This window comes from Lagopus muta, chromosome 30 (genome assembly GCF_023343835.1).
Source record: "Lagopus muta isolate bLagMut1 chromosome 30, bLagMut1 primary, whole genome shotgun sequence".
In the NCBI taxonomy this organism is placed as follows: domain Eukaryota; kingdom Metazoa; phylum Chordata; class Aves; order Galliformes; family Phasianidae; genus Lagopus; species Lagopus muta.
In genome coordinates this window covers 247,077-266,605 of record NC_064462.1, presented here as the reverse complement: position 1 = coordinate 266,605, position 19,529 = coordinate 247,077, and the positions used below count along the sequence as shown (strand labels likewise).

The following is a 19,529-nucleotide window of genomic DNA, read 5'->3' as shown; positions in this document are numbered from 1 at the left end:
TGCATCTGCAGTGCATCTGACGGCTCAGTGGAAATGCCAACCTCACACTGGTGTTCCATGGGATTCCTTCAATTCTGTGTGCCTGACAGCTCCTGTTCCCAGTGCTACATGTGCACATGTAGGAAAGTTAAAAAGCAGAAGCGAAATGAAAAATTGCCATTCAGAAAACACCTCTCACCAAGAGCCAAGCCTCAGCTCAGTGGAATAGCTCCTCGGTTTCCCTGACATCCAGTGATTGAAATGGGTAGGTGTGAACAAAGGCATTTGTGGAAATGTGTTTGGGTTTCTTCTGTTCTTCTGTTCTTTTGTTTTGTATTGACTTTGTTCCTAAAAAGTTGCATCTTAGTCTATTAAGACCTGGCAGGCAAATCTGCACTTGGAGAAGCCTGCAGCTATTTGGGAAAGTTTGCCATAAGGTGAGGAAAGAGTAGGGGGGGGAGGGGAGGAAAAAATGGGAGGTAGGGGTGAGGAGAGGAGAGAGGGGGTGGGGAGGGTTGAAGGGAAAATAATGAAACAAAAAGAGAATAAAAAGTGAAAAGCAATGGATGGTAACATATACAGGAAAGCAAGTAGGAAAGCTACCCATAGCACAGCAAAGTAGGCGTGAAAAAAAGCAACCTTGCAGGAAGGGAGGAATGTGGGAAGAGCTGAGGCCCTGCCTGCCGCAGGAGCTGCACTGAAGAAGAAGCTGGGCCCAAAGGTGAGAGGGGTTTGGTGCTTTGGTCCCTTGTTCTCCATCCCTTCGCTTCTGTCCATCTCTCCTTCCACGTTTTCCACCCATCCTCTTCTCCACCCATCCTCTCCCCTGTTCTCCATCCATCTCTTTCCACGTCCTCCATTCTGCTCTCCTCCCCCACACCCCCCACTCCATCCCTTCCAGCTCCCCATCGCCCACCCCTCACCCCATTCCCTCCCCACCATCTCCCCCTCCTCTGGCTTTAACACAACCTGGGAAAAACAAGGTCGTCCCCCCAGAAGTTACAGAAATCTTACACCACGTGCACTTAGGAGTGTGGCTACCAGGGATGCCTGGCAGAGCCAAAAATGCAGCCCCAATAGCAGTGAAGGTAAAAGCAGGAGCCAGCCCAGTCAGGGTAAAGCAGCGCCCTTTGAGGAAACGAGACTGCAGAAGGAGAGAAGAAATCATAAATAACTGTTTGGAGTTTGGATTGCTAATTGAATGTGAATCCAATGTGCTGAATGCCCAGAACACTTTTCTGCCACACGTAAGTGGAGGTGCATGGAAAAGGTAGCTTTTATTGCGGAGCTGACTGACTGGAGTGTGTGTGCTGACTGAAGACTTGATTCTTCCTTTTCTTTGCTCAGGAGCTGGGTAACTAGGTGGGCCTTCCACAGACAAGGGTTTGGACTCCTGGTTTTCAGACTCTTTTAGCTGCATATCTAGAGCTCATGATAATCCTACAAGAGTAAAAATAAAATGCATTAGTTACTAAATCGGAAAGCATTCTAGGCAGAAATCTGTTCTCACAATTGCTCCCTGTTCCACTGCAGTTACTGGCAGCGCTCTGCAGATGCTGAACTGTTTTGCTGGAGAACAAATGCCTATTCAGCAATGTTGAAACCACGTTGTCAGTTGGCTGCCAAAATCCACGAGCACGCCGTGGTTTCAAGGATTGCAGCAGGCACTTTGTCAGTGTACTGCTGTTACAACGAACCAATGGGCTCCAGGCAATGGCAGGTGGGTTCCATACCCTCAGGGCCACCCCCACAGGTGCCCATGGAGGCACACTGCTCTCTGGGGCAGGAATCCTATTTTCCTGGCCATCCCTCCATCCACTTGTATTTGCATCCATCCTCTCATCCAACAAGCGTTCCATCCATCCCACGGCCCTTCCGTCCCTTTGTCCATCCCTCCCTCCCTCCCTCCAACACTTCTCTCCTCCGTCGATCCCTCTGTCCATCCGTTCCTCTCTCCCAGCAGCCTCCCCCCGTTACCCACCAGAACCTCCTCTGGAGCTCTGGGGGATCTCCCCATCGTGGTGCCTCCAGGCATTTCCTTGCCACCCTGCAGTGCCGATGTTCTGCTCCCTCTCCCTCGCATCACCCCATCCTGTTGCTCAGCAGCCCTCCCCACTCTTCGTTCAAAGCCTCCCTTGTGAAGCTGCCGTCCTCCTGACGAAAACATCCTCGCCTCCCTTAGAGAGATGGGTGCCATCCCTCCCACGCAGACACCGACCCGCAAATCGGTGCTGCAGGCACAGAACCCGAGCCCCTGCCACCAGCACCAGTCCTGCAGCCGAGGACGGGCAGCACCACCAGTGCCCTCCTGTCACGCCTGTCCCGCAGCACCACCTGGGCCCCCGCACCCTGGACCACCGGCCCCACAGCTCTGCACTCACTTCTGATGCAGCCTTACCCGTGCCCACCTTTCTTCCTGCTGGCCTCGCACGGTGAGCCACACGAGCTGTCGGGTGGACCGCATCCATCGCGTGGAGGCACCGCAGCCTCCTTCCAGCACTGAGGGCGCTGGAGCTGCGAGTCCTTCTGTGGGGCAGGAGCGTCCTCCGCTGCCAGGGTTTTCCAGCTGCAGTCCGTCACCAGACGTGAGGCTGCGCTGTGGGGCTGCAGCGCTGGGCCTGCAGCTCAGCAAAGCCCCTGAGCACAGCGGAGACGAGCAGGCGGCCTGCGATGCCTTCACAGCATTATGCACTGTGGGAATGAAATGTTGTTCCTGCGCTGGATGTTGAGATGGACAACTGACCTAAAGAAACAGAACACGACGTGTTTGCATTCCGTAACTTGTCTGTAGGAGTAGCTGATGTGACAAGGAGAGATATCATCTGCATATCAGGAACACACTTTAGACACACAGTTACTGCGCTGTGCGACACATTCTTCCTCACACAGTTGCAATAGACCTTAAATGTTTTAAACAATGTAGGTACAGTATTCTGAACTAGAAAACGTGCTGTAAGACTGGTGAGCCAGTGAACGTGAAATGCGTTTAACAAGCTTTCAAGGAGCCAGGGCTTTTACACAAAGCACAGCTGTCCCGCTCTGTGGCAATGTCAGGATGCTGTAGGCAGATCCAGGATGCTCCCCTCTATCCTCCCTCCAAGCTTATCTCGATCCAAGGACAGACGGATGACCAGAACGGTGACCCAGTGTAAAGGGCGCAAATGCCAAGGGGGTAATTAAACAATGAAGAGGTCAGGTTTACGTTTATGCTGTAAAGCAGGCATCCGAAAGTGATGACCAGATGTTTGTTAAGAAAGCAATGGTCAGAAGGCCATTAACCAACGGAGATGTTTGTGTCTGCATGGCAAGGATCTGTGTGCACTTGCTATTTGTGGGATCAGCGAAGTGTCGCAACAGAGTGCGAACCTGCAGCACTCAGCAGTGAGGAGCCAGGGCAGAAAGGGATCAGCGTCGGGCAGCAGGGCATAGAAGGTGCAGCACTGCTTTCTGTGCGCGCTCCTGCTTGCAGGAGGCCCAACACTGCCATTGCAAATAAAACCTGCTTTATCAGAGACACCGTCCTGGAAAATTATTGGGCATTTCCAACATCACCACCACTTACAAACACCTGCAAAAGCCAACAAGAGCCACGTTCTGTAGTGCTAAGAACCACAGCTTAGCAGGCAGGAGCGTGGGGCTTAGGAGAAAGGTGTAACCCAGAGGTTGGTAGAGAATTGCACATCACAAAGGCACCACGAGCAGGGTTCTAAGGGCAGTGTGTCCAGGAGTCCCAGCAGGAGGTGCTGGCACCTTTGGCACGCAACCCCAGGACAAGGCAGCTCGGTAGGAGGCATCAGGCAGTGCTGATGAGACGCGCTTTACGGACAGTCCTTCTTTAATAGCTACCATTCCAGTGACAGCAATGGGCTGAGAGCAAAGGCTCCACACACAAACCTGGTGGCTTACGCTCCCACCAGTCAAGGCAAACAGAGCAAGACGATGAGGCTGACCTGTAAGCAGGCACAGTGCAGCCCAAGTCCCTTCTGCAGTCACTGGGGCAGCTTCCCCACCTCCAGCCCCACAGGCAACACACACACAGAGCGCAGCATGGCTGGTCCTGCTCCACGCTCAGAGAGCAAGGTGACAAGTTGGAGCTCCACAAGGACGTGGAGATCACTTTGTGATCTCTGCTTTCCATGCTGGAGCTGCAGCCAGTTGTACTGAGGTTTCTGAAGCCCCTTTCAGTCTCAGGAGGGAATGAAACAGCCCGAACGGAATGGATGCACTGGGGCTCTCTCCAGGACACCTGCTGCCTCAGAGGAGTTCACATCCACTGAACAGCTACGGAGCTCCTGCAAGGGCACCACGCACAAACAAGGAAGGGAAGGAAAACCCAGCACACTGTGCAGGGGTGCTGCCTCTCAGCAGGTGATCCCTGTTCCGTGTACAGAGGACGGACATCAGCTGCACCTCCTCTGTTCCCCATTTCTTCTCCCCCGCTTCGTACAGGCACTGACAGACATTGTGGATGACAAAGTAAGGCTGATGGAGAAGGCTGGGCATACAGGAGATCTTTAATTCCTGCAGCTAGAGCACTGCTGGCCTGTGCTTGTCTAGACCATGGATATTTTCCAGCAAGCACCAACCAGGCACGGCAACCCACAGCCAAAATGTCACTGCCCCTGCCAAGCAGCCAGCCAGTCTACAGACTCTCATTAGAGGCTTGCAAACGAGACTAGAACCATTATTCCCATTTCACAGGCTGGCTTCTCTTCACCACGCATCACACGCACAAGAATAGATTGGGAAGCACATTGCTACACACCTGAGCATCTGCTGAGCAAGGCCATCATCCACATGCATTCCTTCACCTCTGTTCCCTGCAAGGACCCAAGGAGAGAAGACTCGGTTCACCAGAGCATCTACTGGAAGCAACTCCTGAGAACTCCCCATTCAGGAACGGGTGCTGGAGATGGATAATGGAGTCCTTCAAAGGGAACACAGCTCACAAAGACAGCGAAACGCAGCTCAGGTGTGCTTTGGGCTCCTTCTGAAACGAGCAGCAACCCACTTTACTGGCATGTTTAAAGAAGAGCCCACAGCACTCACACACACCCAGAGTCAGAGCCCCCTCCCTGCACAAGCTGGGCTTGAGGAGCAGCCATGGGACGCACAGGGTGAGAAAAAGCCAGCCTGGAGCTCCTCACCACCGAGTGCAGAGCTGTGCCCACAGCTCTGAACATTCAGCCCCTTCTCCCTCAGCGTGGCTCAGCGCCGCGAGGGACACGAGGACCCTTGGGAACACGGCAGATGTGTCAGATACGACGCCATCCTCAAGGGAGCAGCCAGCTTCCAGCAGGAACACACACAGCACCCGTGAGGAGCAGGGCCACTGCCTGGGTGCTGCCCATAACATTTGCCAGCCATCACCTGCTGGGTGCAGAGCTGGGCCCAGGGCTCTCAGCATCACTGCAGCGCTCCAGCCATCATCATCAGTGCTGCAGCCTCCAATTAAGAAGCGCAGACAGCAAGAAACTGGCAAGAGAGCCACACGTCCTGCTGACAGACAGAATGCTCCTCCCCATTTCAGTTACACCAGCTCAGCTGCTGCTGAAATTCCAGTCTAGCTTCTCTCTGCACAAACAGCAACACCCAGGTTGGCCAGTTTGTCACACCTGAAAGCTCCCCAGACTCCTTCCTATCACGCCTGCCTGCACACACACACACTGATGGCAGGCAGCAGGACAAGGCCTGGCCTTTTGCTCTGCTTACGAAGCTCGCAGTTCTCATCAATGCGACCAATCTCTTCACTGGTGCGAGAAGCCAGAATTTCAATCAGGCAGCCTTCACCTGTTCCTGCTCCCTAGGGAATCGCCAAGCAAGATTTCAGATACCAGCACCTGCTTGTGACGTGCAGCCAGGTTTCTTTAAGAGTTAATAAATAAGAAGGCATACATAACAAAGCAGCAAGTCCTTGGCCAGAACTTGAGCCATTCGAAAGGAAGACTTCCAAACCTTCACAGCCCTCCTTAGTTCTGCACGTCACACACGGTGCTGGCAGTCATCATCCCAATCATCACCCTCTCAGAATTCCCACTCAGCTTCAAGTCACTTCCAGTCATCGATCAAACCCTAGAAGGCCAAGAGAGGAGAAAGGAGCTGGCAGAAGGTGCGGCCTTCGAGGACAGAAGGAACTGAGCTGCTCACCACTTCTCTTCAGGCTCCAACCCTCCTTGCATCAACAACTGCTCTGAACTGAACAGGAACAAAACAACCTTGGCCAGGTAAAGTCTCTGCTGACCTTTCTCTTATGGAGGCTGGGTCGTTTTTCGCTTTTCACCCAGTGACCCAACCACGTTCACACATCTCTGCAGAGCACCTACCTGCAGGAGTGCTCTTGTAGGTGATCAGAACTCGCTGACGTTGGGAAGCATTGAGTTTGGTCAAGCCGTCAGTGATGGCATCTTCATCTGTGCCTGCAAGCAACAAATGGAAGCTGGTCAGGCTGCTTGCGCAAGAATCACAAGTGCCCTCTGCTCTTGTGCCACCTCCAGGCCCCTACACAGCCAGCTCTCAACAGCCCCAGGACTACAGCTATGCACACAAAGCTCCACAAAGACCCACACCTCCAGAGCAGCTGCATTTCAGGACATGAAGGGCAGCTCCATTTCCACTTTCCAACAATTTTTAGGGCAGTTGTGTTCCAACGAAGATCATCAGCAAAACAATGCTCACCTTCATGGAGCCTGGGCTTTGGAAGACGGGCACAGGAATAACCTCTGCATGGGTGGAACCTTTGGGTTCAACCAGGAGAGAACAGCATGCCCAGAGAGTTTATCTGGAAAAATACTTCCTCTGTTAGCTGGCATTCAGTTGGATTTTCTCAAGCAGGAAAAGCAGACGTGCATTGTCCTCTATAGGAAGAAACAGAAGTTACACATTTACCACTCATAACAAGACAGACAGACAGTGCTCTTCCTGCTTACCTACACTCCCTACGCTGACTTGATTGCAGCAAATGCCTGGCACAGCGTGGCACAGCAAACAAGCACACTCACCATCATTCGAGTTTTGGGTCAATCTCTTCTCATTCAGGTCCACCAGCAGCTGGCAGCTGCAATAAAAACCAGCGAGAGCATTAGTTTTCCAGCAAACAGCTGCTGGTGAAGTGATTGTGACTGTACAGCACGGCGATAAGCAGGAAGCAGGGCTATTAAACAGGCAGATCGCAGCACAAAAGCAAGGTCAGTGCAACAGAGGAGGGAGGCAGAAGTGCTGTGAGTGCACAAGAGCCGGCAGAAAGAAAACCCAACGCAGCGCCATCTGTCTGTGCTGCGGCCGGACTGACTGCGGCCGCCTCACGGCGCCTTTGTGCTGCTCCAGTCCCTGCCCTCAGTCAGCGCCATCCCCTCCATCTCTGGTACAGCAGGAGACACGCACACCTCCACGCAGCCGCAGACACGTGGAGATGTTTCCTGGGACCGCCGGAGGAGCCCACGGCCGCACACTGCCCTCACCACCCCCATCTTCCCAGTCCCCAGTCCTGCCCTGTGCTGCTGCTCTGCAACGAACAGCAATCCAGCACACAGCATCCCGCAGAATCACAGAATCACTCACGTTGGAAAGGACCTTCAAGAGCACCGAGTTCAACCGCAGCCTGACCATACTGCCCTAACTCTAACAACCCTCACAGAATCTCAGAATGGCCAGGGCTGGAAGGGACCTCAGGGATCACGAATCTCCAACCCCCTGCCTCACGCAGGGCCACCAACCTCCACATTCAATACCACACCAGGCCACCCAGGGCCCCATCCAGCCTGGCCTTGAACACCTCCAGGGATGGACGGGGCATCCGCAGCCTCTCTGGGCAGCTGTTGCAGCACCTCACCACTCTCTCTGTAAAGAACTTCCCCCTGACATCCAACCTCAGGCTCCCCTCCCTCAACTTCAAACCATTCCTCTCGTCCTGCAGGTATCTCCCCTTTCAAAGAGTTGATTCCCCTCCTGTTTGTAGGCTCCCTGTAGGTACTGAAAGGCTGCAATGAGGTCACCCCGCAGCCTTCTTCTCCCCCCGCTGAACAAGCCCAGCTCCCTCAGCCTGTCCTCACAGGGGAGGTGCTCCAGTCCCCGGATCATCTTTGTGGCTCTCCTCTGGATCCTCTCCAACAGCTCCCTGTCTTTCTGGTACTGGGGGCTGCAGACCTGGACGCAGTGCTGCAGATGGGGCCTCACAAGAGCGGAGCAGAGGGGGACGATCACCTCCCTGTCCCTGCTGCCACCCCTCTGCTGATGGAGCCCAGGATCCCACTTGCTTTCCCAGCTGCAGGAGCACTGCTGCCTCATGTCCAGCTTTTCATCCCTCAGGACCCCCAGGTCCTTCTCCGCAGGGCTGCTCTCAAGGACCGCTCCTTCCAGGCTGCTCCCTCCGCTAAATCACGGCCCTGAGCACCGCACCCGGACGATTTTTAAACACATCGGGGATGGTGACTCAACCCCCTCCCTGGGCAGCCCACTGCAGTGCTTACCAACCCTTTCCGTACAGCAGTTGGTCCTGATATCCAACCTCAACTCACCCCACGTCTGCGCGTTCCGTGGAACCCCACAGATGTGACAGCGGGCTCCGGCTTCTGGGCGCTTCTCAAAGTGCGCCAGCGCGCGGCGTCAGGAGCGGAGGAGGCAGCAGCCGAGCCCGCCGCTGACGCTGCCATCGCGCGTCCCTCCCCGGGACTCCCACGGCTTCCTCTTCCCGGCCCCGCTCGGCTCCTCGCGGGCTGCACACACCGCTGAGGCACTCGCACCGCACGGCCTCCATCTTCCCGTGCCGCCGGACCGCTCTCTGCAGGCTGCGCTGAGTTCCCGCAACGCAACAACCGCAGGCATCGCCGCGGGCAGCCGGGCCGGGGCCCTGCGGGACGCGCGGTGATGACGCAATGACGGCGCGACAGCGGGCGGAAAGGACCCCGCGCGCAGCGCCCGGCCCCTTCTGCAGTGGCGGCGGAGCCGCAGGGCTCCGTGCGGGGAAAGCGGCGCTGCGCCGCCGCCCGCCCCGTGCCTCGGGGACGCCGGGCGGTCGGAGGAAGGCGGCGCGGGGCCTGTCCATCCCCCGCCGGCACCGAGCCGTCCTCCAGAGTCGCCGTTTGTACGGGAGCCGGTTGGCAACGCGGTCGTTTCTCTGTTTGTCGCTGTGTGCGTTCGTGGATTAAACGTTTCCCGTTCGTTTCTCGGCGCTTCTGCCCGCGGTCGTTTCTGCAGCTCCAATAAGCCGCCCCGTCCCCGTACCCACCGCCGGGTAAGGACGGGGCGGCGCAAACGGCCGTGTCGTAGCACTGCGAGCGCCGGCCCCGTCGCTCCCCCCGCGTCCCCTCCCCTCCTCGGCACCGCGTGGGAAATGGCTGGGGTGGGATTCCGGGAGAGCTGGGGCGGCTCAGCCTGCAGAAGAGGAGGCTCGGGGCGATCCCGGGCGCGGCCATCGGTCCGCGCAGGGAGCTGCGCAGAGGACGGAGCCGGGCTGCGCCCGGCGGTGCCCAGCAGCGGGACCGGAGGCTCACGCTGCAGCACAGCAGGTTTCCCTGTATGTCACCGCTGAGCCCCCAGCTCCGGTCAGCGCCGTTGGATACTTTTGCCACTGATCACAATGCAGGAGATGGGAGCATCCTTGTGAAATCCACCGGGCATCCTAAGGCACGAGGTGCTGCTGGCACTCCTGAGGCTTTGAAGGGGCAGCAGGGAAAACTGGAAAACTGCTCAGGGCAGTACTGGGGGCTCTTGAAGGGGCTTTGAGGTGCTGTGGGTTCAGAATGGCGTTTTTTCCTCGTTTCACACACAAGGTGGCTGAGTAGCTACCAGTTGGTGGCAGCTGAGCCCATCAATATTGTGGCTTAGAGGTATGACACCAGCACCCGGCACAGCAGAACTCTGTAAGCTAAGTGCCAAGGGAAGAAGGGAAACTTTAAATTCATTACCTCCTGTAAACTGGTAGTCATTGGTTTCTTGTCACACCCTACTCCTGTAAAGCAGGATAACAAGGATTTATCGACGTTTGCAAATGTGGTAGAGATTGCTGCATACAACCAAGCGCACACGGCTGAGCTCTCCTGTCTGTGTCCCAATTCTAGAAACACCCAGAAGAGCTCAGCATTCTCCTGCTTTCATTTACTTACATGAACTGTTTTAAAGTGCATGCTGTTATAGGCTGGCACAAGCTTTAGTGCATAAAGCCACAGCTTGAGAGGCCAGCACCAGCGCTGGGCCTAAAAACAGCCAGAGAGACCGGCACCGGCCCCAGGGCCTGAAGGCACAGCCTCAGCCGTGAGGCCAGCACAGGTGGAAAGACACAGCCACAGCCTGAGAGGCTGGAAGGGTCCTGCAGCCTAAAGCCACAGAGAGGCCGGCACCAGCTGTGGGGCCTGAAACCACAGACAGAGAGCCCAGGGCCTGAAGGCACAGCCAGGGATGCTGACAGCGGCCCCGGGGCCCAAAGCCACAGGCAGAGGCCAGCACCGGCCCTGGGCACACAGATGTGCACCATTGCTTCTACTGGTTCCCCTGGGGCTCTGTTGACCACGACGAGGCCATATTGGTTTTCACTGGTTTTTATTGGGCTGCACGCACAAGAGTCATCCCCACTCCTCTGTTATCTCACATCACAGAGCCCCACTGGGTGACCTGGTGTTGGTTTCCTGCCATTTGGATCTGGGAGGCATCCGTCTCCTTCCCTTATGATGAAGGCACAGAAGCCATGCGGGCCGTCGCTGAGGTCACAGTGGTTCCCGGTCTGGGAGCGTTTGTGGCACAGCTGGGAGCAGAGCTGGGGCTGTGGCAAGCGTGCTGCATGCAGACTGAGCTGTGAGCCCTTCTTGAGAGAGATCAGCTGTGAGAGCCCACTGGAAGCAGCGCTGCGGCGTGTGCGTGAGCTGGGCACGGCTCAGGGTGAGCAGTGAGCAGGTGAGCTGGGTTGGTGCTGGGTGGGTGCCGGGAGGTGTCTCAGCAGAAAGCGGGGCTGGGCAGGAGTTCCCAGCTCCAGCGGTGCCCCTCAGCACGGCTGTGTCAAGGGGAGATGGGTTCTGGTTGAGATTCCCTCCCACGATTCGATGAGGACGACGAAATGTCATTACTCCCTTGGAAATCCACTGCTGGGCCCCTGCCTTCATGTCAGACATCAAAAAGGAAGGAGAGTGCAGGCTGCACGGTGCAACTTGTGCCTCGTGCCCCACGGATGGCTGGGTGCAGAGCTACTGAGGAGATGGAGAAGAGCACCTGCTGGCACCAGCCGTGGCAGTCAGGCACGAGCTGGAGCTGGCACTAGGCAGCTCTTGCAGCCAGCTGATTTCCAGACATTGTCCTCCTCAAGGGACTAAATCGCATGGCAGAAGCTGGGAAAATGCTTCTTCCTCATGATGTTTCACTTGATAATTTCTGCAGGGCTCCTGTCCAAACGGAGTTTCAGAGATCGAGGCAGTGTCAGGAAGAGTGGAGCCAGGTCTTTCCAGGAGCGAGGGAAGTTCCTGCGGAGAGAGAAAGCTCTCTCTTCAGCTTCCTCTGAGACAGCAGTCATGTCTCAGCGAGGAGACATGGAGTGTGTGACAAGAAAGGTACGGCCGGGTTTCTTTTGCTTGGCTCTTCTTCCTTTTTCTCATTTTTAAGGGAAGGGGCCGAGCAGGGGGAGCCCTGCAGGTCCTTTGTGACCTCAGTAACCAGTTGGGTTCTGTGCTCCCTGCTGACAGCCTGGGCTGATGGCGTGGACACGGCTCAGGCCCTATTTTCCCTTAGCGATAAATAACGTCCCAGCACTCTGCTATCCCATCTCCGGCACAGCCTGGAACCTCTCTGCAAACCTTGGCTGCCCGTTCCCTCCAACGTTTCTTCCTTTCCCTCCTCAGAAGCAGCGCGGCGCGGTTCCCCGCGTTTGGGAGCAGCAGCCAGCAGGCTGCCAGAGATCCGGCAGCGCCTGGCAGCGCACAGAGGGACGCGATGGGGACGGGCCGTCCTCACTGCCATGCAAAAGTGAGTTTCTGCAGTCCTCTGCCATGACGGATGGAAGAATGCATTTTAAGTCTTACTGCTGAGCGGGTGCAGTGCTGTAGGGATGTCAAGGAACCATGGTGGAAGCGTTAAAGATGCCAACAGTGGCAGTGGATGGCAGCAGTCAGAGAGATGTCTGTGTGTACATGATGGTGCTGGGAACTGAGTGAATTCCTTCTAGGGCCAAAAAATGCCTTCCTCAGCTTTTGCCCCTGACAGCATTTTGTTTGCTGGTGCACCTTTGCTCTGCAGAATGCAGAGCTGTCAGGCAGACCGGGGTTGCTCTGCTGCCATCTGAGCAGGAATGAGAGCAGTAATGCTTTGTGTAAGCATCAGTTTCTGTTTTGGTTTGTCTTTTGGTTTTCGGGGGTGGACGTGGGCTAACGGCACAGTGCTGCTCCTGGTGTCTGTGAAATCACGCTCCATCTGTTGTTGCAGGGACGGAGCCTGCGCGTCCGTGGGATGGTGCTGGGCCTGGGGGGAAACGGAAAGCCTCCGCAGGTAAGGAGCTGCTGTGAGCTGTGGTGTGGGTACTGCCTCTAAGCAGGGCTGCATGCAGGGCTGTGTGTGATGGAGGAGAGAAGAAAGGCACTGCAGTTCTGTGCTGACGGCAGAAGTGGCACTGCGCTGAAGCAGCGGAAAAGCCAATTGAAGAAGCTACGCTTGAGGACCAGAAGTTTGTGTCTGACTGTGCTGAGTTCTTCCTCAAAGGAGATGCTCTTCATGTATTTCTTGTTTTCTGTCAGAAGCCGATGCCAGCGGCCTTCCTCTGAAGCGCAGCCATGCGGAAAGGCAGAGGAGGAGCAGCGAGTGTGACAGGGCACCCAAGAGAGGTACAGCACACAACAGGCATCGGGGTTTGGGGCGCTCCAGATGAGATGTCCCAGCATTGCGGCCCATTCTGCAGACTGAAAGTAGCGTTGGGCTCTTGTTAACTCTTGCTGCTTCTCCTTCCTTAACAGAGATCGGTGCTGAGCCCAATGGCGATATCTATGTGAAAGTGGTGCAGCAGGTGCATTCGGAGAGAGCTTGTCAACAGGCAGCAGCTCAAGCTCCTCTCCAGGCTGGAGGGCTTCCTCACAGAGCAGGTCCCAGCACAGGGGGAAGAGCTTCCCCTGCCGCGTGCCCCCACTCCGTCTCCAAGGCCCAGGCTGGATGCAAACGCAAGGCCTTGGAGGAAGGGACACCAGCAGCAGCGCAGCTGCCTGCCAACAAGAGAGTGAGGGCCGAGAGCGCAGACGGCGTGCCGGCTCCAGCAGCACGGCCTGGGCCTGCCGCAGCACGGAGCTCCAGGTGCAGAGGTGAGCAGGGCTGTGCTACCGCCGCGCTGAGCTGCTGCCCTCTGCAAGCACGCGGAGTCTGCTTGGGGTTTGCTTTGCTTTTTCCTTCTCTGAAGAGGGGAAAGGGGTTGAAGGCTGCCGAGTCCAAAGGCAGCGAGGTGCCGGAACATGCAAGCCCGTCTCTTTACCTGCATGGTGGTCTTCTGCACGTCCCACTGGAAATGTCATTCACTGGGGGGCTTCCTAGTCCAATTTCCTTTGTCTTTTTTCTGCCATTGGTTGCTGCAGTTTTGCTGCTGACAAAACAAATTCATCTTTTTTCTCGCCTTATAGCAAGAAGACAGCGACGAAAGGAGAGGAGAGCAGAGCTGAAGAAGGCTTCTCTGAGAGCAGCTGCTGCACGTGCAGAGGTGAGTCCTGGAGAGCGCAGACACGGCTCTCGTTGCTCTCAGGGCCTCCGTCTGTCAGACATGAAAGATTTCCCGAGGGAAGCACTGTCCTGTTTCTACACTCGCTCTGTTTCTTTCCAGTCCTCCGCAATGAACAGCCTTGTGGAGATGATGCAGAGGCTGCAGCTGCACGACTGAGAGGAGGAGCGACAGAAGGCAGCGCTGCAGCGCGCGGCGTTACAGGGCAGCGCTGCGAGTGCCGCCCAACTCGGCACTCCAACTTTGGGTGCAGTCAATTAAAAACAGCTGCAATTAGAGACTGACAAGGAGCACACGGCCCGCTTTGTCCAGCGGCACTCAGTGCCTGCTGCACCACCTCCTCGCTCTTGGTCAGAACTCCCACAGCTCCATCAGCGAATGCTGCCGTCTGTTGGTGCAGCGGAGGCAGCAGTCCTTTGCACTGCCCACAAACAGACCGCCTGCAGAGCACGTGCAGAGAGCTGCGAGTAACAAGGCCTGGCCACCAGCGTGCTGACTTAGAGAACGCTGCCACAGAGATTGCTGAGTTTCCCAGGGCAGCGCTGAGTGTTTTTTGCTTTATGATGAGTGTACAATGAGCAAAGTTCCCCAAAAGGACGGCGTTTGCTCAAAAAATGACAGGCTGCAGGTCCAGAGCAGCGTCTCTGCAGCTTAGGACCACCAAGCTGCCATCCCGGCACTGCTCTGCCCACAGACAGCGCTGCAGGTCGTGGCACTCAGAAGGTGCCCCTCTGTCGTGCAGCCCTCCACAGCGCCTGCCTGCCTGTCCCTGTGTGGGCTGGGATGGAGCTTTTCCTTTGCAGCGCCTGGTGTGACGCCGTGTCCTGGTTCCATCGGTGCCATCCTGCAGGCTGCTGTGCACAGCGCAGTGCTGCGGAGCTGTGCTTCCCGGCCCTGTGCTCTCCAGCACTCTCGTGTGAGTTCTGCCTCTCCCAGGAATCTCCTGTTCCCAGGAACCTCCGCCGCTCCCTTGCACGCAGATCTGTGTGCACAGCCCTGTGCAGAACCGCACGCCCACGTGCAAGGACTTCCCTGCACACACACCTGTGCAACCACACGCACATGTAAGCACATCCTTGCACAGCCCTGTGTGCACGCTCCATCCACGTGCACGCAAACGTGTGCAAAACCACACAGCCTTGTGCAAAGACCTTGATGCACACAGCCGTGTTCATGCACACACACGTGCAAAACTAACATTCACGTGGAAACACCCTGCTCACACCCACGTGCAATGCACACTGATGTTCAACACCGCCTCTAAGATGATCGGAGGGCTGGAGCAGCTCTGCTGTGAGGAAAGGTTGAGGGAACTGGGCTTGTTTAGCTTGGAGAAGACAAGGCCCTGGGAAGACCTCATTGTGGCCTTCCAGTCTTTGAAGGGAGCGTATAAACAGGAGGGGAACGGCTGTGTGTGAGGGTGGGTGGTAATGGGACAAGAGGCTTTAAACTGAGACAGGGGAGGTTTAGGTTGGATATTAGGAAGAGGTTTTTCCCCCAGAGGGTGGTGAGGCACTGGAACAGGTTGCCCAAGGAGGCTGTGGATGCCCCATCCCTGCAGGCATTCAAGGCCAGGCTGGATGTGGCTCTGGGCAGCCTGGCTGCTGGTTGGCGACCTGCACAGGGATTAGCACTGTGCTCCTTTTCAACCCAGGCCGTTCTATGATTCAATGATGTCTGCACACCCTGCATGCACACACACCTGCACTCACAGCTCTGTGACAAATGCCGCTCCCATGGCACAGCCAATGCAGACGGGGGAAATGTCAGGAGCAAATATGCCCCGCTGCGCTCCTTCATTCTCCTCTCTGTAATGAAGGCACTGGGGCGCAGCTGCAGCCCATCCTGAGATGTGGGTTGCTGCAGGGTGCCTCGTTTGGACGCTGTGGGGTCAACCCGGAGCCGCAGCCTGAGGGACACTGCTCGTGTGCTCTGGAGATGGAAGATGTGCCAGGAGCCAAGGCAAGACTTTCACAGGCAGCGCAGGGTGGCGTTCCTGTGCCGGGTGGTGACACGCAGAGCTGTGCCCACTGCCCTGGGATCTGCGTGTGTCCCGTCCTGCAGCGCTGCAGAAGGGCTCAGGGTGCAGCACTGCGGCACGGCTCACTGAGGACGCCGGGTTGAGCAGCAGAGCCCCAGGTGGGATATGGGGGTCCTGGGACGGTGAGGGGGGTCCTGTCAGGGACTGTGAGATCCCAAGGGTGACCCGAGGGGTAAGGGAGGTCAGAAGGAGGAAACGGGAGTTCTGGGGGAGCCCAGGGAAGGGATAAGGGGTGCTGATGGGGACTGTGGGTTTCTGTGAGGCCCTGGACTGGCTGTAGGGGAGGTGTACAGTGTCTGAGGAGGTTCTTGATCCGGTCGCTCAGAGCCCCGTCCAGCCCGACCTCGAATGTCTCCAGGAATGGGGTTTTGTCAACAGTTTATGGGCTGGTTTGGCCTGGTTCCGTGACTGGCAGGGTGGAGGGACCCCGGAAAGGGATCAGGGATAAAGGATAGAGAGATGGGCCCCAAAACAAAACAGCAGCAACGTTCTGAGGAGAAACAAACTAATTTACTAAACAAGAGATCAGAATGCAAGATAACACACTGTAACACAATATAATACAATATACCAGGGCTCAGCACTGGGGCCGCTTCTATTGAACATCTCTACTACCGATATTGATGAGGGGACTGAGCGTGCCCTCAGTAGGTTAGCAGAGGACACCAAGCTGGGAGGAGTGTTGATCTGCCTGAGGGGAGAAAGGCACTGCAGAGGGACCTGGATAGACTGGATCCGTGGGACAAGGCTGACTGCAGGAGTCTCAGTAGGGCCAAGTGTCTGGTCCTGCATTTCGGTCACAACAACCCCAGGCAACCCTGAAGGCTTAGGGAGGAGTGGCTGGAAAGCTGCCTGGCAGAAAGGGACCTTGTTGTGCTGACGGACAGCCGGCTGAATACGAGCCAGCAGTGTGTCCAGGTGGCCAAGGCGGCCAACGGCACCCAGGCTTGGATCAGGCACGGAGTGGTGAGCAGGACTAGGGAACTCATCCTGCCCTGTACTCGGCACTGCTGAGGCCTCACCTGGAGTTCGGTGCTCAGATTTGGGCACCTCAGCACAGAAAGGACACGGAGGTGCTGGAGCAGCTCCAAAGCAGGGCAGCAAGGCTGGGGAAGGGCTTGGAGGATATGGCCTCCGAGGAGAGGGAACACGAGAGAGCAGGGCTCTCCTGCAGCTGCAGCCTGCAGCCGGGCGCCTCGCTGAGGCCCCCCCGAGCACCTTCACTGCGGGAGGGCGGCACACGGCACGGCAGCCCGGCCGGGCCGGCGGCTCTGACGGCAGCGCTGCGCCTCCGACACACGGCACGCCACCGCAGGGAGCGGGGCCGGGAGATGCGTGACGTCAGCGCCCGTTATTGGCTGCCCGCGCGTGCCCGCCCCCCGTCTCCGCAGAGCCGATTGGCCGCCGCGGCCGTCACTCGACTCCAGGGCGGGCTTCCTCTCCACGCCGTGCGCGTGCGCGTTTCGTCCGGCGGTGCCCGGCCCGCCATGCCGAGTGAGGGCATGCCCGGGCTACGGCCGTGCGGCGGCGTGACGTCATCGTTAGGCGACGCGCGGAGCACGGGCTGCGTGTCACGTGAGCGGGGGGGGGGGCCTGCGGTTTGGGGCCGGGAGCGGCTCAGGGGCTCGGAATGCGGAATGGGGCTCCTTGCGGGGCTGGGCTGTGGATCGTGGGGACTTGCGGGGTCCCGCGGGCATTTGGGGCGTCCCTCTGGAGCCCTGAAGGCCTGGGCGCGTTTTGGGGGCCGCTTGTGGCTGGGGGAAGCGGGGGTCTCGCGGGGCTGAGGGCGGCACGGGGCTGTTTGTTGGGGTGCTCCTGTTGGACTCGGGGCGAGGGTCTGGCAGTGGCACGCGGCCGGGGGTCTGCATGCCTGATGGAGTCCGTTCCCGACCTCGAGTCCTCTTGCAGGACTGTTTCTTTCTCAGAACCCTATCCTGAACCGAAATCCTTGATGTACCCAAGTCTAACGCCAACCCCTGCTCTGGTTAATGTGAAAAGGGCTCAAAAGGGAATCTTGGTGACTAATTGTTGCTGTTAGCAATGCTTTGGTGTTCGTTGTTGTTGTTTTTGCGAAATAAAGCCATATATTGTATGTATATAAACAAAACCCACAAATACCTTATTAACTACGTTAACTGACGTGAAAAAGTATTTTGGTATGATATTAAAGCTTATTAACCAGTATTTATAGAGCTTTTCTTTGATTGCCAAATGTTTTGTTTTGGTTTTCAAAACGAAATTGAATCTGTCATTAAAAAAATCAATTCTTAATCAAGTGCCTTATGTCAAGGCTCATTTGTTACATTCCCATCCCTCTCGCTCACCGATAAAGAAGTAAAATTCTTCTTTTTGATAAATTGGGAAAAAGGGAATCTGAATGGTTTTAGTGTAAATGCAAATGAACTTTTTGGAGTGGGATGAATATGGGAACCTATATGTCATAAATTACAGTGACCGACCGGAAGAAAGGTGTATATTTCACATATTATTTTATCCAGATTATGTTATACTCTGCTCAGCTTGTAAAGAGATACAGCAAGGGGATTGGTGTTACTCGTGTCTGGAGTGTGGACAACAGTGGTGGAACAAGTTTTGGGGATTGTTTTGGGGAAACTTCAGGGTAAAAGGAGTAATTAGTGGAAACGTTAATAAACTAATAAAACAACAAAATAGCGCTATGGGAGGATCGCAAGGGAAAGAAATACCAACAGAACAAACAAACAAACACCTCTCAGGTGTATGTTGGCACATTGGAAGGATGCTGCAGGAGGGCCGGAGGTTCCTTATCAAATAAGGAACTAGGAACATAAATGGAATAACGGGACCAGTTTTATAATGGAGTACCCTAATCATGAGAGACCAAGTGCTGGGTGTTTGTGGAAGCTGAAGAACTGTACGGTTTGATTTGTGGATTGTGAAAGGAATGGGACAAACTGTTTTGATGGCATAAGAAAGGCAATAGTTACTGGTATACAGAAGTAGAATGGAGGGTATGTGGAAGTGTAACTGAGGGTACGACAAAGGAAAAAGGGTTAAAGAGAAAGTGAGTTCATCTGTGCTGGGGTGAGAGCAACCCCCCACACCGTTCCCTGCGAGCAGAACTTGGTGTGAGAGAGTGAGCTGCAGATGGAGACTGCTGCTGTAAACAGCATGACTTGCACAGGGGGAGGTGGAGAGGACAGGGCACTGGAAGTGAGGCTAGCCTCTGCAGAGAGAATCGCAGTGTTGGTACTGGGAGCCTCTGGAGAGGAGGAGGTCAACTGGGAATAAAAGCAGCTGTTAGTGTGGCGGCACTTTTCCTCAGCAATCAGACTGTAGTTATTTCATATGCACTATTAGAATATGATCAGATAAAGAAAACAAAAGGAAGTGTCGTGTATTATGAGAGTTTCTGCTTACATGTCAGTTGAGCTTGAAGCTCAGAGATGCTTTTTAAAACTGCAGCACAGGGAAAATGGAACAAGATGGGATTTATGTTATGGAAAACAGGAATGCATTCTGAAGATGAGTGACTTCTAGTTTTAATTTTTATTTTCTGCTTTCAGTGTTTCCCAGGGAATACAAGAGGTTTTAGGAGAATTTTAACCAAGAGAAAGGAAATACAGCTTGCTGTTGTGAACAATGCTTCCTAGGCTGTTCACTGATTGAGGTAGCACTGCTCTAAACCAAGAACGTATACAGATAACTGCACACTTACCTCCTCTCAGGAAGAACCTCAGCTGCTGTCAGTTCATACGTATTTGCTGGTGTTTTGGGCTTCTTAACTGCGATGACTGTCGTGCACTGGCTCTCTGAAAGAAAGTATCCAAACCAAAGCAGGTATGTTTCTGCAGTAGAGGA

General features: G+C 55.6%; 3 protein-coding genes across 38 annotated transcripts in view; 1 reads left to right on the top strand and 2 right to left on the bottom strand.

Annotated features, from left to right (window-relative positions):
* Positions 1-1,231: 1,231 nt before the first annotated feature.
* On the bottom strand, positions 1,232-9,619 carry LOC125686043 (translation initiation factor IF-2-like). 21 transcript variants are annotated; one of them, XM_048929684.1, is made up of 9 exons: positions 8,493-9,551; positions 6,978-7,033; positions 6,655-6,833; positions 6,303-6,395; positions 5,875-6,174; positions 5,692-5,782; positions 4,791-4,969; positions 2,378-2,722; positions 1,232-1,419 (listed from the first exon to the last, which is right to left on the bottom strand). In XM_048929684.1, the coding sequence occupies exons 1-2, from the start codon at positions 9,387-9,389 to the stop codon at positions 7,007-7,009; spliced, it is 924 nt and encodes a 307-aa protein (XP_048785641.1). In that variant the 5' UTR covers positions 9,390-9,551; the 3' UTR covers positions 1,232-1,419; positions 2,378-2,722; positions 4,791-4,969; positions 5,692-5,782; positions 5,875-6,174; positions 6,303-6,395; positions 6,655-6,833; positions 6,978-7,006. The 21 variants fall into 21 exon arrangements, with proteins under 21 accessions (XP_048785641.1, XP_048785644.1, XP_048785648.1 ...); XM_048929687.1 differs by having other exon boundaries at positions 4,791-4,966; XM_048929691.1 differs by having other exon boundaries at positions 5,935-6,051.
* LOC125686042 (zinc finger CCCH domain-containing protein 11A-like) lies at positions 9,071-14,000 on the top strand. Of its 7 annotated transcripts, XM_048929679.1 has the most exons (8): positions 9,771-10,848; positions 11,341-11,510; positions 11,799-11,922; positions 12,379-12,441; positions 12,687-12,773; positions 12,903-13,241; positions 13,554-13,630; positions 13,751-14,000. In XM_048929679.1, exons 1-8 carry the CDS (start codon positions 10,638-10,640, stop codon positions 13,805-13,807), a joined length of 1,128 nt encoding a protein of 375 aa, XP_048785636.1. In that variant the 5' UTR covers positions 9,771-10,637; the 3' UTR covers positions 13,808-14,000. The 7 variants fall into 7 exon arrangements, with proteins under 7 accessions (XP_048785631.1, XP_048785630.1, XP_048785636.1 ...); XM_048929674.1 differs by adding an exon at positions 9,071-9,105 and having other exon boundaries at positions 10,569-10,848; positions 12,903-14,000; XM_048929673.1 differs by adding an exon at positions 9,142-9,208 and having other exon boundaries at positions 10,569-10,848; positions 12,903-14,000.
* Positions 14,001-19,200: 5,200 nt separating this feature from the next.
* Positions 19,201-19,529, bottom strand: part of LOC125686009 (maternal embryonic leucine zipper kinase-like) — a 111,519-nt gene continuing 111,190 nt past the window's right edge. For all 10 annotated transcript variants that reach the window (XR_007373567.1, XR_007373566.1, XR_007373569.1 and 7 more), the window contains one exon: positions 19,201-19,480. The gene's annotated coding sequence lies outside the window, so the exon portion shown is untranslated. The remainder of the gene's footprint in view (positions 19,481-19,529) is intronic.

Excerpts from the sequence above, each read along its gene's own strand:
- LOC125686043 (XM_048929683.1), bottom strand. The coding sequence starts at position 9,389 with ATGGCCGCGCCCGGGATCGCCCCGAGCCTCCTCTTCTGCAGGCTGAGC. Across the intron at positions 7,034-8,492 it reads ACGGAACGCGCAGACGTGGG|CTGCCAGCTGCTGGTGGACC; the intron begins GTGAGTTGAGGT and ends TTTTTATTGCAG.
- LOC125686042 (XM_048929674.1), top strand. The coding sequence starts at position 10,638 with ATGATGAAGGCACAGAAGCCATGCGGGCCGTCGCTGAGGTCACAGTGG. Across the intron at positions 11,923-12,378 it reads GTCCTCACTGCCATGCAAAA|GGACGGAGCCTGCGCGTCCG; the intron begins GTGAGTTTCTGC and ends CTGTTGTTGCAG. Across the intron at positions 12,442-12,686 it reads GAAACGGAAAGCCTCCGCAG|AAGCCGATGCCAGCGGCCTT; the intron begins GTAAGGAGCTGC and ends GTTTTCTGTCAG.